We start from the raw sequence: 15,308 nt of genomic DNA, 5'->3' as shown, positions 1-15,308 counted from the left end.
CATGTATCAGAAATAGCCCGACAAATGGTGATTGCGTACCCAAAGTCTTTCAGAGATGAGATTAATTCCCAGGTTGTAGGAAGTGGATATGATTCTCTCCTCAAACAACTGGTGTGTAGAATTGACAATTTTAAAAGGGCAAAAGCTATTAGTACACCACTTTGTGGTACTCTAGAAGTATCAACAAAGAAACGAAAATTGTTATATGGTTGTATAAATTCTGATCCACAACTGCTAGTTGGAGAAACATCCAAATTGCAGCAGGAAAATAAAGAGAAGTTGCTAGTAATGTTTCAAAATAATGAAAGTGATGTAAAGACAATCTATGACTTAATGACTTCTACTTACACCTCTCAAAGAAACAACATCCAATCTGGAAAGGAAACCAAAGATTTACTTGATGAGTGGCCATATCTTTTTCAGCCAGCAGGAATGAAAGCACACTTTAAAGAGCTCACTGGCATTGACATAAACAACAGCTTTGAAGAATCTGCTTCCAGTAAGTTCAGAAGAATATTGGACTACTTTCAATTTCAGTGCACAGAAAGAGCAAGCAGAGCAGGGAGAATCCTCACAAAGTATAGAGCTGGAGGGGATCATGTTTGTGGGGCAGTGATGTTGCTGCTAACCCATTTCAAAAATGACCAAGACCACTTTCTTGTGATGGTAGAAGACACCTCTGTTCCAAGTGATATATGCTCAGAACAGCTTCCAGCAACACCATGTATAGTGGTGTGTGGTGGGTATTATTTACTTGCAACACAATAATTCCTGGTTTCAGGGGACCAGAACTCACATTCTGTTAAATATTATGTCTTACTGATTTTGTTTGTTCAAAGGAGAGAACCCACTGACAGCCAGTGTGTACATGGTAGCAGTAGACCAGATGATTGTAAATGACCATCTCTTGAGTTTTACAGAAGCCCTGTATCTGATGTTCTCTCTTTACTATATATTGAACATCAGTTACCCTGTAGAACTGGGAGCCACACTAGAATTCTTGCAAAGGTAATTCATAGACTGCATTCCTTTGGTTAAGAAGCATACAACAATTATTTAAGGATATTGTTTGTGTTGTGTTTTAAAGGTGCATCTTTAGGATTAATCCTCATAAAGGTACCAAGGTGGAAAAGAGAGAGAAAAAGAGAGCGTACTCTGTCAACCCCAGAGTATTGAGTCTGACGTCAAAAATTGCTGCATTTGACTGGGGAGAGTAACAGGTATAGAAGCTCTGTTGTCTTGTATAGTAGTGGTAGACTTCATCTTCTGTGTTTATCATTCATCAATGATAAAGTGCACCAAATGACAATCATTTTTATAATTAACTCCAATAAATGTGATGTAATCGTCTGTGGCCAAAACTGAGAGTATTTGGTTAAGGCTTGTTGCTGTTTCTGCTCTTCTTTTGGTTTGGGTTTTAATTTAAACTGTTTGTGTCCCCACAGATTCAGGTCTTTCAGAAGATTGACATTTCGCTGAAGAACAGGACAGACCGACTTTTTGTACTTCAGTGCAGCGCTTTGTTCCTTAAATTAGTTGTATTGCCTTGTGATGTGATTAGTATTTAATTTTTTTTTTTTTTATTGAACAAATTTGTGATCTAAAACATGACTTTTGCTGGGAAGTGTTTTTCCATTGTTTGATCTTGAAGGTTTGCTATATAATCAAAAGCTGAAGTTGTTTACAGCAATACTCTGGCTACCATAATTTATTGTATAACATTTTACAAAAAAATTTGTTTCAAGAGTATTTTTAATTTGTTTTTTAACATTACTTCTGTCACACAGTATACAAATATGCTCCTGTACATTTGGTTTAAATAAATAAATTCACTAGAAAAAGATTATGGCATGAAAACATGTAAGCCTTTACTAAAACTTTGACTTCCATGGTATTTTTTTCGACTATGCGCTTAAGTCATGATTCATGACGTAAGGAATACTGTGTCCGGGTTTAACCCTCCACTGATTTAAATCGAGGATATGAATCCATTTATTTATCTCACCCATTTAGGCAACACCTTTATAAACTCTGTGTATGTTGCAGTCTCCCGGCTCTCAAAATCACAGACAGCAATATATCCAATAGTGCCTTAGAGATATGGCTTATAGCCGTGGCTCCCTGGGCAGCCCTGAGATGATGCCAGGGGGGCCCCAGTTTTATGACATTTTATAAAATAAATTAATTTATCCTAATTTCTGTGTAAATAAATTTGAGAACCACTGGCTTATAGATTTGGCTTTTTTTGTGATAAAAAAAAGCCATTTATTTGCAATGAAAATTTTGAAAGTGGAAATAACGTGCTTTATTAAGAGAAGAGTGTTTATTAAAAATAAGTATTTATTGGGTAAGCTTAGGGGTCGGTGTAGAAGGGCTTTTATTCTCACAACAATGTAGCATCCATTTAACAATTTTAAAGGGGTGGTATAATGCCCTTTTCACAAGATGTAAAATAAGTCTCTGATGTCCCCAGAGTGTGTATATGTAGTTTTAGCTAAAAATACCCCACAGATATTTTTATATAGCATGTTAAAGTTGTCACTTTTTGAGGGTTAGCAAAAACGCACCGTTTTGTGTCTGGTCCTTTAAATGCAAATGAGCTGCTGCTCCCGGCACAAGGGGCGGAGCTTCAAGCGCTCGTGTGTGTTAGCAGCGCCGATTACCTCATGCAGAAACACACTAAAATGTCAGAAACTGTTCTGCCTTTTATGTTCAAACCGGAGTCAGACACAGATGGAGAGACTCAAGATAGAAAAAGTGACAACATGTAGAATGCAACAGGACATTTCTGAATGCTTAGTTGATGAATTTATGTTGATGATTTGGAGTTAACTATCTAGAGTTAGCATATTCTGTCAGGATAATCTATAAATCGCTCGTATAGGAACTGTTGTGAGATGCACACAGAGTGACTTTCTATTGCATGTGAAAAGACGGCTGCTACAGTTTGAGCTGACTCACAAATGTGCTCGACTACAAGCTCTTCCCCTTCTCAACATGGACTGTGTGTTCCCAGGGGCGAGTTTATGTAAATTTTCAGGTTTGTGATGTCACTAACCCGGGAGGAATGTCTTGTAGTTCCTACCAGCCGTTTGTTGTAGTCCTTAAAAAACAATTTCTTTAAAAGCAAACATCTCCCTTTGCTTTGAACTTTGAGCGTTGTAACTTTGCAGATGTTGTTTATGCTCAAACAGCAACATTACACACTAACTAAAGCTAGAAAAGTGAAATCATAATCAACCCCTTTAATAAATATAACCATTTGCACTCTATGATAATTATTGGATCCTGTTAATCTACAAAAATACTAAGGTGCAACTATCTGCCAATATAGATAGCATCTAATTAGCATGTACACTTACTGCAAATTTGATAATTATATTTATTAAATGAAAATTATTTACACCTAATGTAAATAGCATTACGTAAAAATGCTGATATTGTATTATACTTATAGTGAAAATAAAAATATATCTGTATTTTTCTTAGTGTAAATCTACAGCTGGTTATTTCGGATTTTGATATGGAAATCATGACAATTAGCTTACCTTAACAATAAATGGTTTTCCAGAAGTGGTGTAACAAGTGGGTTGGACAGGAGTGTGCGTTTGGATGAGGATACCAATAAGTGAAAGCATACTCAAAATGTGACCTTTTTAACCCATCCCAGTGAGTGTTGAACACACACATCCCCGGAGCAGTGTGGGGAGCAATTAGGGTAAGGTGCCTTCCTCAAGGGCACCACAGTCGCAACACGCCGGCCATGAGACTCGAACCGGCAACTCTTGGGTTACAAGCCCGACTCTCAAACCACTAAGCTACAACTGCCCCCACAGTAATAAAATGCTCTAACAGCCACAAGAGAAAACTGATGCCTTTCGCCACTAACCACAGCAGCAAAAAACTAAAAAAATATGATTTTATAAACAACACAGTCCAGCACCAGATCGCCTCTTTAACAAACGAATGGTATGACATGCATAAAAACAATAGTAGGCTAAACACTGACTATAAATCAAGGAAACAACATGTGTCGGATCACCAATGAAGTTTAGAAAAGATGCGCAATTTAACCTACTGTCTTCAGTGGCACAGGCACTAGTCTGGAAGCCTTGTTTATTTGATGCTTGTTTCAAAGTCCTTGGTTCAAATCTGTAATTTATACCTTTTGGTATCACAAATCACATCGAAAAGGCATTTATTTTCAACAAAAATTAAGTAGAATTAAAGTGTCTAACGTGTATTTAATAAAACACCTTATACTATTATTGCATCCTGTTAAGGCTACACAATTACTGAGATGCAAACAGAATCTGCCAAAATATAGAATATAGCATCTAATTACTATACATTATTGCAAACTATCACGACATATACATGATCTAAATAGAATATATAGCTATTTGTTTTCAGTGTGAATCACAACTGTTGCTTTTTGCACTTAGTGCATAGTCACTGCCTAATTCAACTGGAAATATATAGGCTATTTGGTGTTAATGTATGCATTTTTGTGGAATTTCACCGTTCTGATGAAAATGTTATATGACTGTGAAATTCTACTGGTTTTCTCTGCAAAACGACATTTTTTTTCAACTCTGACCAAAAAATATACAGGAATGTTTTTTTAAGGACATGTCAGGATAACAATAGACAATAATTACTGTTATTTAAAGGAAAATTTCATTTTTTTGCAGTAACCAATTTAAATACTTAAAATATAGCTGCGAGCAGCGATTACGGGCCCAAGCCGGTGGCACCGCAACCCCGGTGCCTTTAGTTACCTAAAGGCACCGGGGTGGCGGTACCACCGGCTTTGGCCCTTCATCGCTGCTCGCAGCTATATTTATTTATATATATATATATATATATATATATATATATATATATATATATATAAGCCGGTGGCACCGCCACCCTGGTGCCTTTAGGGTTATTGTGCACGACGTGCAAAAACGTAACCCTGCTTTGACTGTCGAAAAGAAGTGTGCTGTAGAGCTTGTATCAGTGTGGGCTCTGCAAAAGTGTGCATTGAGGGCACATGTCAACCACAAAGTATGCGAGAGCAACCTTCTGAAAGGTCAGGTCTACATCCAGGTCTACATCTGCCGTGTGTTTACATCATAGTAGTGAAGTTTGAAGCAATCAGGTGATTTCAAAGCTTTTTGAAAGTGACAGACTTCCTGCTGCCAGTTGGTGGCGCTATAACCGGGGTGGCGGTGCCGCCGGCTTTGGCCCTTTCACGCTGCTCGCAGCTATATTTATATATATATATACACACACACACACACATATATATATATATATATATATATATATATATATACATAAATATATATATATTGTTTTTTTAAGAGACAAGACAGAATATTACTTGCCTGATCTGATTAGAAAAATAGTGTTTGTGTGTGTGTGTGTGTGTGTGGCGTAATTGAACAATGTAGACATAAAGACATACTCCGTCCTTTTGTTCATACAGGACATTATTCAAACTGCAAAGTGTTTACTTATATTTGTGTACACTCGCAATAAAACACAACATTGTGCTTTTGTCAAACTATAAACTCTTGTCAAACTGTAAACTACAACTGTCACCCAACCAAAATCTCTTACACACACACACACACACACACACACACACACACAGTTTAAAAGCAAAAAATATCAAACAATCCTATTTAAAAACAGTCTGTGGGAGCCATCTTTTGGACATTCATCATATCGCATTGTAGTGTTGTCACGATACTAGAATTTCTAACTTCGATACGATACCTTGAAAAATATCGATATTCGATACCATTTTCGATACCACGGAGAAAAAACTGCCACAATATTAAGGGGGTATTTTTTTTTATTTAAAGCTAAATATAACAAGTCTAGAACATGACAATGAGGTATATTTTACATGAACAAAAATGTCCTGAGTTCTATTTGTTTATATTTTTTAATTGGACCAGAGCTAACATGATGTATTTTTATTACCTACTGTTATCAAAGATTAAAATATACTGTAACAAAAAAGCACTTAACAGTATCAAATTGGAGGATAGAGAGTCAGTGTATAATAATAAGCTTAAACGTTCAATTTTCAGTTAAAGGCATGTCATTATTGAATTTAGAGATGCCATTGTCTAGCTGTTTAGTTTAATTGATATCTGTGTAATCAAATTGATGATGATAATAGCTAATGAAGGAAAATTGCAGAATTAAATAATAATTTTTGAATAAAGTTAAATAGGCACCAGTTAATTTACATTTGACCACAGTTACAATATTTACTTGTCTAAGATTCCTCAGTCAGATTATGTTAACTTTAGGAATTAAAACGAGACAACACAGACTCTTATCAACAACAATACTAGGCCATCTTGGTTAATGTTTCAGAAAAGTTCAAATGGGAAGAGTTACAGTGTTTCCTTGACGATTTTTTTTTAGCAGTGGGGGCAGGTCTGTCCAAACAACAAACACCCCTGATGCTGAGCATATGCTGCTAAATAGTAGCCTACCCCTGGAGCCTGTTCCTTAAGTCTGTTTTCACCTATACAATAATTTTAAAAAATGAGTGATGTGAGGGATTATTGATAGTCAAACAATCTGTTGGGTGCGCGCAGCCCCTCGCGTGTCCGCGCTATTCTCCGACATGCCCGCTCGCGGTGTGTAGCGCGTGTCCGCGCTATTCTCCGACATGCCCGCTCGCGGTGTGTAGCGCGTGTCCACGCTATTCTCCGACTCCGACATGCCCGCTCGCGGTGTGTTTTTTACCCGTGTCCGCGCTATTCTCCGACATGCCCGCTCGCGGTGTTCTTTATCAATCAACCAAAGCCGGTCGCGGGGGCGCGCCCTCGCCATCTTTCCATTCACTTCACTTTTGCTATTTAACCAGAGCGAATGAGACGAGTGCGTCACGTGTGGTGTTTGTCAACGCGCCTTTTGAGAGAAGTGAAAGTGACTGCTCGGCTAGTATCGATACTTCGGGAAATTAGTATTGGTACCGTTCAGATATTTCAGTATCGATATTTATCGAAATATCGATATTTTTGACAACACTATCGCATTGGTTTTCATTTCTTGTCATCAAACAGAGCCCTAATCTGTTTATTTTTTCAGTTACACATTCTACATTGATTAAAAAAGAAAAATCAAAGGTGTTTTTATTTTATACAGAAATAAATAATCTATCATTCAGATGAGAATAAAGTTAGTGTTAGTTCAAATTTTAAGGAAAACAAATATATGATCTGAAATATAGCACATTCATGTAAAATTCATTTAGGTTCGATTACCAAACATACAATCTTAATGTAATTTAAAGCAAACAATACATTTAAAATATATGGGTTGTATGACTATTTTTTAATATAAAAAGATATATATCCAAAAAGACAAGGTCTAAAGTTTAACAAGGGTTAAACTCTTATCACTGTAACAGACACAATCACACACACAATCACACACACACACACAAGTCAAATCACTTACATTTTAGATGCAATATTGACTTTTTTTCTGTTTCAGCAGCGAAAATAGTTAAACAAAGATCACAGCAGAACCATCGCGCATCTCACAGCAACGCGTTCTCATTACTGAATGATTCAGCATTTTGAACGAATCGGTTGACTCAAAGATTCAATGACCAATCAATCCATAAACATCTATCTCATAAGTGTTTACTTATATTTGTGAACAATCGCAATAAAACACAACATTGTGCTTTTGTCAAACTGTAAACTACAACTGTCACCCAACCAAAATCTCTTTTTTATTTTATACAGAAATAAATAATCTATCATTCAGATGAGAATAAAGTTAGTGTTAGGTCAAATTTTAAGGAAAACTCTGAAATATAGCACATTCATTTAAAATTCATTCAGGTTCAATTACCAAACATACAAATCTTAATGTAATTTAAAGCAAACAATACATTTAAAATATATGGGTTGTATGCCTATTTTTTTTTATATAAAAAGATATATATCCAAAAAGTAACAGACACAATCATACACACACACACACACACACACACACACACACACACACACACACACACACACACACAGACACACACACAAGTCAAATCACTTACATTTTATATGCAATATTGACTTTTTTCTGTTTCAGCAGTGAAACTAGTTAAACAAAGATCACAGCAGAACCATCGAGCATCTCACAGCAACGTGTTTTCTCATTACTGAATGATTCAGCATTTTGAACGAATCGGTTGACTCAAAGATTCAATGACCAATCCATAATCTGTCTCATTCATGAATGACTCAGCCGTTCGAACGAATCGTTCGAACAAATGAATCAATGACTCGCTCATTAAGACGGTCGCCTGGCGACACCTAATGACGGCTTAGTGATATGTTTAAAAGTATCATTCTTTCAAACGATTGTTAATTAACTCATATTTGAAACATAAGCTATATATATATATATACACACATATATACACACAAAAATAAAATAAAAACACATTTGAAGCGTGTTTGCTTACTAAATTGTGAGCAGAACGAAAGTTGCAGCAAATATCAGCAACAGGAGTCAAATTTCATTAATCACGAGAGTGAAGAGCTGACTGAAAAGATGATGACGGAATAGGCTATTTTATGTAAAAGCGCCTATTTAAGCGAATCTATCATTGTACTCTTTTGTTGTTGTGTTTTCCGTGAAAAATAATAGACTATTGAACTCACAATTCAAGCAATTGGCCCCCGATATTGCACTAATTTTAAAGTGACACTAAAAAGTATGCGGCTGCAGTGGCATTCATTACGGTGCGCGTCCATGGCGACGAGCGAGCAAAACAGAGCGAACGTTTTTTCATTTCTACTTCCATAGAAATTCATTCGAGCGCACTGTGAGCGCCACCACTATAAATGTCCTTACTTTACTTTCACTTTTAACTTAGCGATATAAAAGCCCCCGGTGTTACACGTCAAATAACCGGTGAGAAAAAATTCTCGGAGTCACATAGCAGCTACCTATATTTAAATACAACAGGCCTACCTGATTTTGAACACAAGAGGGCAGTATAGCCCTATGTATTATTTGATATATTTATTTTTTAACTGAATAGTGCATCCTGGCTGTTTTTAAACTTGTACATTATTCTTAAATTGAAAACAAGAATAAAATGGGTTTAGTTCTGATATTTGTATAATTTTATCTAGAAATAAATGGTGTATAATTAAATTTTTAGAAGATATGAGGCTTTTAGTGTTTATTTTTTTTTACATGACTTTAATCCCTCGCCATAGCAAAACAATTAGAGATATTCAATAGATATTCACAATTATGCTTCTTTAATGTATTTTCATCATGTTGAAAAAGTTTGGTGGGAATAAAATAAACCACTTAAGAGGAGTGGGTAAAAATGTAGAGCCTGGTTTTGCAAAACATCCACATTAAGACCAAAATAGCCCACTTCCTGTTGGGCTGGCTTAAAGTTGTTTGGCCCGATGAGATCTATATGTGTACAGAGTTTCATAATATTACATGCAAGTGTGTTTGATTTATGGACCAAATTTTCTGACCAAGTTAATTTAATTAATAAACTAATTATATAAAACTATTTTCAATGCACTACAATTCAACTGGTTATATGCCTTTACTTATTAATACAACTTATTTAAAAAATACAAGGCGTAAGACATTTTTTTTTCTTTTTTAATGCAGGCCAAACCACACAGCAGTCAAATGGTTAATATAGCCCCCCTCCCCCTCCCCACACTCACAGACACACACACACACACATAGACGTAGGCTCAGAGAGAGAGAGACATAAAATGACAATTTTCAAACCAAAATATCTGACTTCCTGTTGGTTGGAGCTATTGAGTGTAAATTAGAAAGTTGTCTGGCTGGAGGAGAACAATACACATACCGATTTTTATTACTGTAGATAAAATCAATCCCCCCACTTTTGACAAAAGGTGGCGCTACTGAGCCCCTCACCACGCCCGTTTCTGAAACTCTGCACATGTCTACTGTCTAATAAATGTGATGTGTCTGTCGGGTTTCATGCAATTTCAAGTATGTTAAGAGTCTCAAAAGCATCAACAAAGAATAATAAAGTTTGATGCGTTGCCACGGCAACAGTATCTAAGATATCAATAATCCTTTCTCAGGTCTACATCTGCCGTGTGTCTACATTATACACATAAAGTTTGAAGCAAATTGGGTAAAAATAAGAGGGTGATTTCAAAGCCTTTAGGAAGTGACACACTTCCTGCTGCCAGTTGGTGGCGCTATAACTTTGACTCACAATAGTCACATCCATGTGATCGGACTCTTACAGCGAACACACTGCTGAAGTTTCATCAAGATCAGTTAATGTATGCAGAAGTTATAACACACTTCCTGTTTCCTTTATTCGCCATAAATTCGTTTCCTCGCCACGGCCAAACCGTTCGAGATATCAAAAATCCCCTGGCAACTTTTCATCCTCAATGTCTTGACTTCATGCTGACCGAGTTTCGTGGCGATTGGTTGAATTCTCTAGGAGGAGTATATCGAATTCCAGGGGCATACGCTTCCAAACAAACCATAATAGCCGACTTCCTGTTGGGCTGGGGTAAAAAGTAAAAGTACAAAGGATATATGAATCGATGAGATCTATATGTGTACCGAGTTTCATATTATTACATTCAAGCGTGTTTGATTTATGGACCAAGTTTTCGGACCCTGTTCCAGGGGGCGCTGTCGAGCCCCCCTGCCACGCCCGGGTACCAGCTTCAGCCCGGCCCTGATGGCCGCGGGTTCTGACCCGTGTGCAAAGTTTCAAGAGTTTTTGAGCATGTTAAGGGCCCCAAAAGTGCGCTGAGAGTCTCAAAAGTATCCAAAAAGAATATTAAAGTTTGATGCGTTGTCACGGCAACAGCATCTAAGATATCAACAATCCTTTCACAGGTCTACATCTGGCGTGTGTCTACATTATACACATCAAGTTTGAAGCAAATCGGGTAAAGCCTGTTTGATTTATGGACCAAGTTTTCGGACCCCGTTCCAGGGGGCGCTGTCGAGCCCCCCTGCCACGCCCGGGTACCAGCTTCAGCCCGGCCCTGATGGCCGCGGTTTCTGACCCGTGTGCAAAGTTTCAAGAGTTTTTGAGCATGTTAAGGGCCCCAAAAGTGCGCTGAGAGTCTCAAAAGTATCCAAAAAGAATATTAAAGTTTGATGCGTTGTCACGGCAACAGCATCTAAGATATCAACAATCCTTTCACAGGTCTACATCTGGCTTGTGTCTACATTATACACATCAAGTTTGAAGCAAATAGGGTAAAGCGTGTTGGATAAATGGACCAAATTGTCTGACCCGTTCAAGGGGGCGCTGTCGAGCCCCCCTGCCACGCCCGGGTACCAGCTTCAGCCTGGCCCTGATGGCCGCGGGTTTTGTCCCGTGTGCAAAGTTTCAAGAGTTTTCGAGCACGTTAAGAACCCCAAAAGTGCCCGAAAGCATAAAAAAGCATGAAAAAGCTTAAAAAAAGGAATATTAATGTTTGATGCATTGCCATGGCAACAGTATCTAAGATATCAATAATCCTTTCACAGGTCTACATCTGGCGTGTGTCTACATTATGCACATGAAGTTTGAAGCAAATCGGGTAAAAATAAGAGGGTGATTTAAAAGCATTTTGAAAGTGACACACTTCCTGCTGCCAGTTGGTGGCGCTATAACTTTGACTCACAATAGTCACATCCATGTGATCGGGCTCTTACAACGAACACACTGCTGAAGTTTCATCAAGATTAGTTAATGTATGCAGTAGTTATAACACACTTCCTGTTTCACGTTTCTCGCCATAATTTCGTTTACTCGCCACGGCCAAACCGTTCGAGATATCAAAAATCCCCTGGCAATTTTTCATCCTCAGTGTCTTGACTTCATGCTGACCGAGTTTCGTGCCGTGTGTTTGAATTCTCTAGGAGGAGTATTTCACATTCCATTGCATGTGTTTTCCAAACAACCCTTAATAGCTGACTTCCTGTTGGGCTGGGGTAAAAAGTAAGAGCATGAAGTATATATGAACCGATGAGATCTATATGTGTACTGAGTTTCATATTATTACATGCAAGCGTGTTTGATTTATGGACCAAGTGTTCAAACCCCGTTCCAGGGGGCGCTGTCGAGCCCCCCTGCCACGCCCGGGTACCAGCTTCAGCCCGGCCCTGATGGCCGCGGGTTCTGAGATGTGTGCAAAGTTTCAAGAGTTTTCGAGCACGTTAAGGCCCCCAAAAGTGCCCAAAAGGTAGTAAAATAATAATAATAATAATAAAATATAGCTGCGAGCAGCGATTACGGGCCCAAGCCGGTGGCACCGCAACCCCGGTGCCTTTAGTTACCTAAAGGCACCGGGGTGGCGGTACCACCGGCTTTGGCCCTTCATCGCTGCTCGCAGCTATATTTATTATATATATATATATATATATATATATATATATATAAAGCCGGTGGCACCGCCACCCTGGTGCCTTTAGGGTTATTGTGCACGACGTGCAAAAACGTAACCCTGCTTTGACTGTCGAAAAGAAGTGTGCTGTAGAGCTTGTATCAGTGTGGGCTCTGCAAAAGTGTGCATTGAGGGCACACCGGGGTGGCGGTACCACCGGCTTTGGCCCTTCATCGCTGCTCGCAGCTATATTTATTTATATATATATATATATATATATATATATATATAAAGCCGGTGGCACCGCCACCCTGGTGCCTTTAGGGTTATTGTGCACGACGTGCAAAAACGTAACCCTGCTTTGACTGTCGAAAAGAAGTGTGCTGTAGAGCTTGTATCAGTGTGGGCTCTGCAAAAGTGTGCATTGAGGGCACATGTCAACCACAAAGTATGCGAGAGCAACCTTCTGAAAGGTCAGGTCTACATCCAGGTCTACATCTGCCGTGTGTTTACATCATAGTAGTGAAGTTTGAAGCAATCAGGTGATTTCAAAGCTTTTTGAAAGTGACAGACTTCCTGCTGCCAGTTGGTGGCGCTATAACCGGGGTGGCGGTGCCGCCGGCTTTGGCCCTTTCATCGCTGCTCGCAGCTATATTTATATATATATATATACACACACACACACACACACACATATATATATATATATATATATATATATATATATATATATATATATACATAAATATATATATATATTGTTTTTTTAAGAGACAAGACAGAATATTACTTGCCTGATCTGATTAGAAAAATAGTGTTTGTGTGTGTGTGTGTGTGTGTGTGTGTGGCGTAATTGAACAATGTAGACATAAAGACATACTCCGTCCTTTTGTTCATACAGGACATTATTCAAACTGCAAAGTGTTTACTTATATTTGTGTACACTCGCAATAAAACACAACATTGTGCTTTTGTCAAGCTATAAACTCTTGTCAAACTGTAAACTACAACTGTCACCCAACCAAAATCTCTTACACACACACACACACAGTTTAAAAGCAAAAAATATCAAACAATCCTATTTAAAAACAGTCTGTGGGAGCCATCTTTTGGACATTCATCATATCGCATTGGTTTTCATTTCTTGTCATCAAACAGAGCCCTAATCTGTTTATTTTTTCAGTTACACATTCTACATTGATTAAAAAAGAAAAATCAAAGGTGTTTTTATTTTATACAGAAATAAATAATCTATCATTCAGATGAGAATAAAGTTAGTGTTAGTTCAAATTTTAAGGAAAACAAATATATGATCTGAAATATAGCACATTCATGTAAAATTCATTTAGGTTCGATTACCAAACATACAATCTTAATGTAATTTAAAGCAAACAATACATTTAAAATATATGGGTTGTATGACTATTTTTTAATATAAAAAGATATATATCCAAAAAGACAAGGCCTAAAGTTTAACAAGGGTTAAACTCTTATCACTGTAACAGACACAATCACACACACAATCACACACACACACACAAGTCAAATCACTTACATTTTAGATGCAATATTGACTTTTTTTCTGTTTCAGCAGCGAAAATAGTTAAACAAAGATCACAGCAGAACCATCGCGCATCTCACAGCAACGCGTTCTCATTACTGAATGATTCAGCATTTTGAACGAATCGGTTGACTCAAAGATTCAATGACCAATCAATCCATAAACATCTATCTCATTCATGAATGACTCAGTCGTTCAAACGAATGAATCAATGACTCGCTCATTAAGACGGTCGCCTGGCGACACCTAATGACGGTTTAGTGTTATGTTTAAAAGTATCATTCTTTCCAACGATTGTTAATTAACTCATATTTGAAACATAAGCTATATTTATATATATACATACATATACACACACATACACAAAAATAAAATAAAAACACATTTGAAACGTGTTTGCTTACTAAATTGTGAGCTGAACGAAAGTTGCAGCAAATATCAGCAACAGGAGTCAAATTTCATTAATCACGAGAGTGAAGAGCTGACTGAAAAGATGATGACGGAATAGGCTATTTTATGTAAAAACGCCTATTTAAGCGAATCTGTCATTGTACTCTTTTATTGTTGTGTTTTCCGTGAAAAATAATAGACTATTGAACTCACAATTCAAGCAATCGGCCCCCGAAATTGCACAAATTTTAGTGACACTAAAAAGTATGCGGCTGCACTGGCATTCATAACGGTGCGCGTCCATGGCGACGAGCGAGCAGAACAGAGCGAACGTTTAGTTAATTTCTACTTCCATAGGAATTCATTCGAGCGCCACCATTTCAATGTCCGTGCGGACGTCCATATTATACTTTCGCTTTCAAGTTAGTGTTTTTAAACCCCCCAGCGGGAGGTTTACACAATTGGTTTACACAATCACACGTTGATTAACCGGTGGGAAAATATTCCCATAGTAACATCCCTAATATATAAATATTTATAAATTCAATAGGCCTACCTGATTTTGAACACAAGAGGGCAGTATAGCACTATATATGATTTGGATTATTATTATTTTTGACTAAACAACCATTCTGGCTGTTTTTAAACTTAAAAATAATTCTTAAATTGAAAAAAAGGAATAAAATGGGTTTAGTTCTAATATTTGTATAATTTTATATAAAAATAAATGGTGTATAATTACATTTTAGAAAGATATGAGACATGCCCTGATTCTTTTTTTGACATTACTTGAATCCCTCAACCATAGCAAAACCGTTTGAGATATTCAATATCTGTTCACAATTTAGCATCTTCAATGTATTTTCATCATGTTGAAAAAGTTTGGCATGAATAAAATAAACTACTTAGGAGGAGTAGCTAAAAACTCAGAATCTGAAATCCACATTCAAACCAAAATATCTGACTTCCTC

At 37.3% G+C, this 15,308-nt stretch overlaps 1 protein-coding gene across 1 annotated transcript; it reads left to right on the top strand.

The window, feature by feature from the left end:
• The first annotated feature begins 336 nt into the window (after window positions 1–336).
• Window positions 337–1,221, top strand: LOC130071491 (uncharacterized). Its single transcript, XM_056236338.1, has 3 exons — window positions 337–739; window positions 840–1,008; window positions 1,088–1,221. Exons 1-3 carry the CDS (start codon window positions 433–435, stop codon window positions 1,215–1,217), a joined length of 606 nt encoding a protein of 201 aa, XP_056092313.1. The 5' UTR covers window positions 337–432; the 3' UTR covers window positions 1,218–1,221.
• The last annotated feature ends 14,087 nt before the right edge of the window (window positions 1,222–15,308 follow it).

Source organism: Rhinichthys klamathensis, unplaced genomic scaffold, assembly GCF_029890125.1.
Source record: "Rhinichthys klamathensis goyatoka isolate OS25496 unplaced genomic scaffold, OSU_Roscu_1.1 h1tg000445l_1, whole genome shotgun sequence".
In the NCBI taxonomy this organism is placed as follows: domain Eukaryota; kingdom Metazoa; phylum Chordata; class Actinopteri; order Cypriniformes; family Leuciscidae; genus Rhinichthys; species Rhinichthys klamathensis.
The sequence above is the reverse complement of the archived record's forward strand: the minus strand, read 5'-3'. Positions and strand labels throughout refer to the sequence as shown.

Bases quoted from the DNA above. Each gene is read 5' to 3' on its own strand.
- LOC130071491 (XM_056236338.1), top strand. From the start codon at position 433: ATGAAAGCACACTTTAAAGAGCTCACTGGCATTGACATAAACAACAGC. The intron at 740-839 runs GTGGGTATTATT...GTTTGTTCAAAG, and splicing joins ACCATGTATAGTGGTGTGTG to GAGAGAACCCACTGACAGCC. The intron at 1,009-1,087 runs GTAATTCATAGA...TGTGTTTTAAAG, and splicing joins ACACTAGAATTCTTGCAAAG to GTGCATCTTTAGGATTAATC.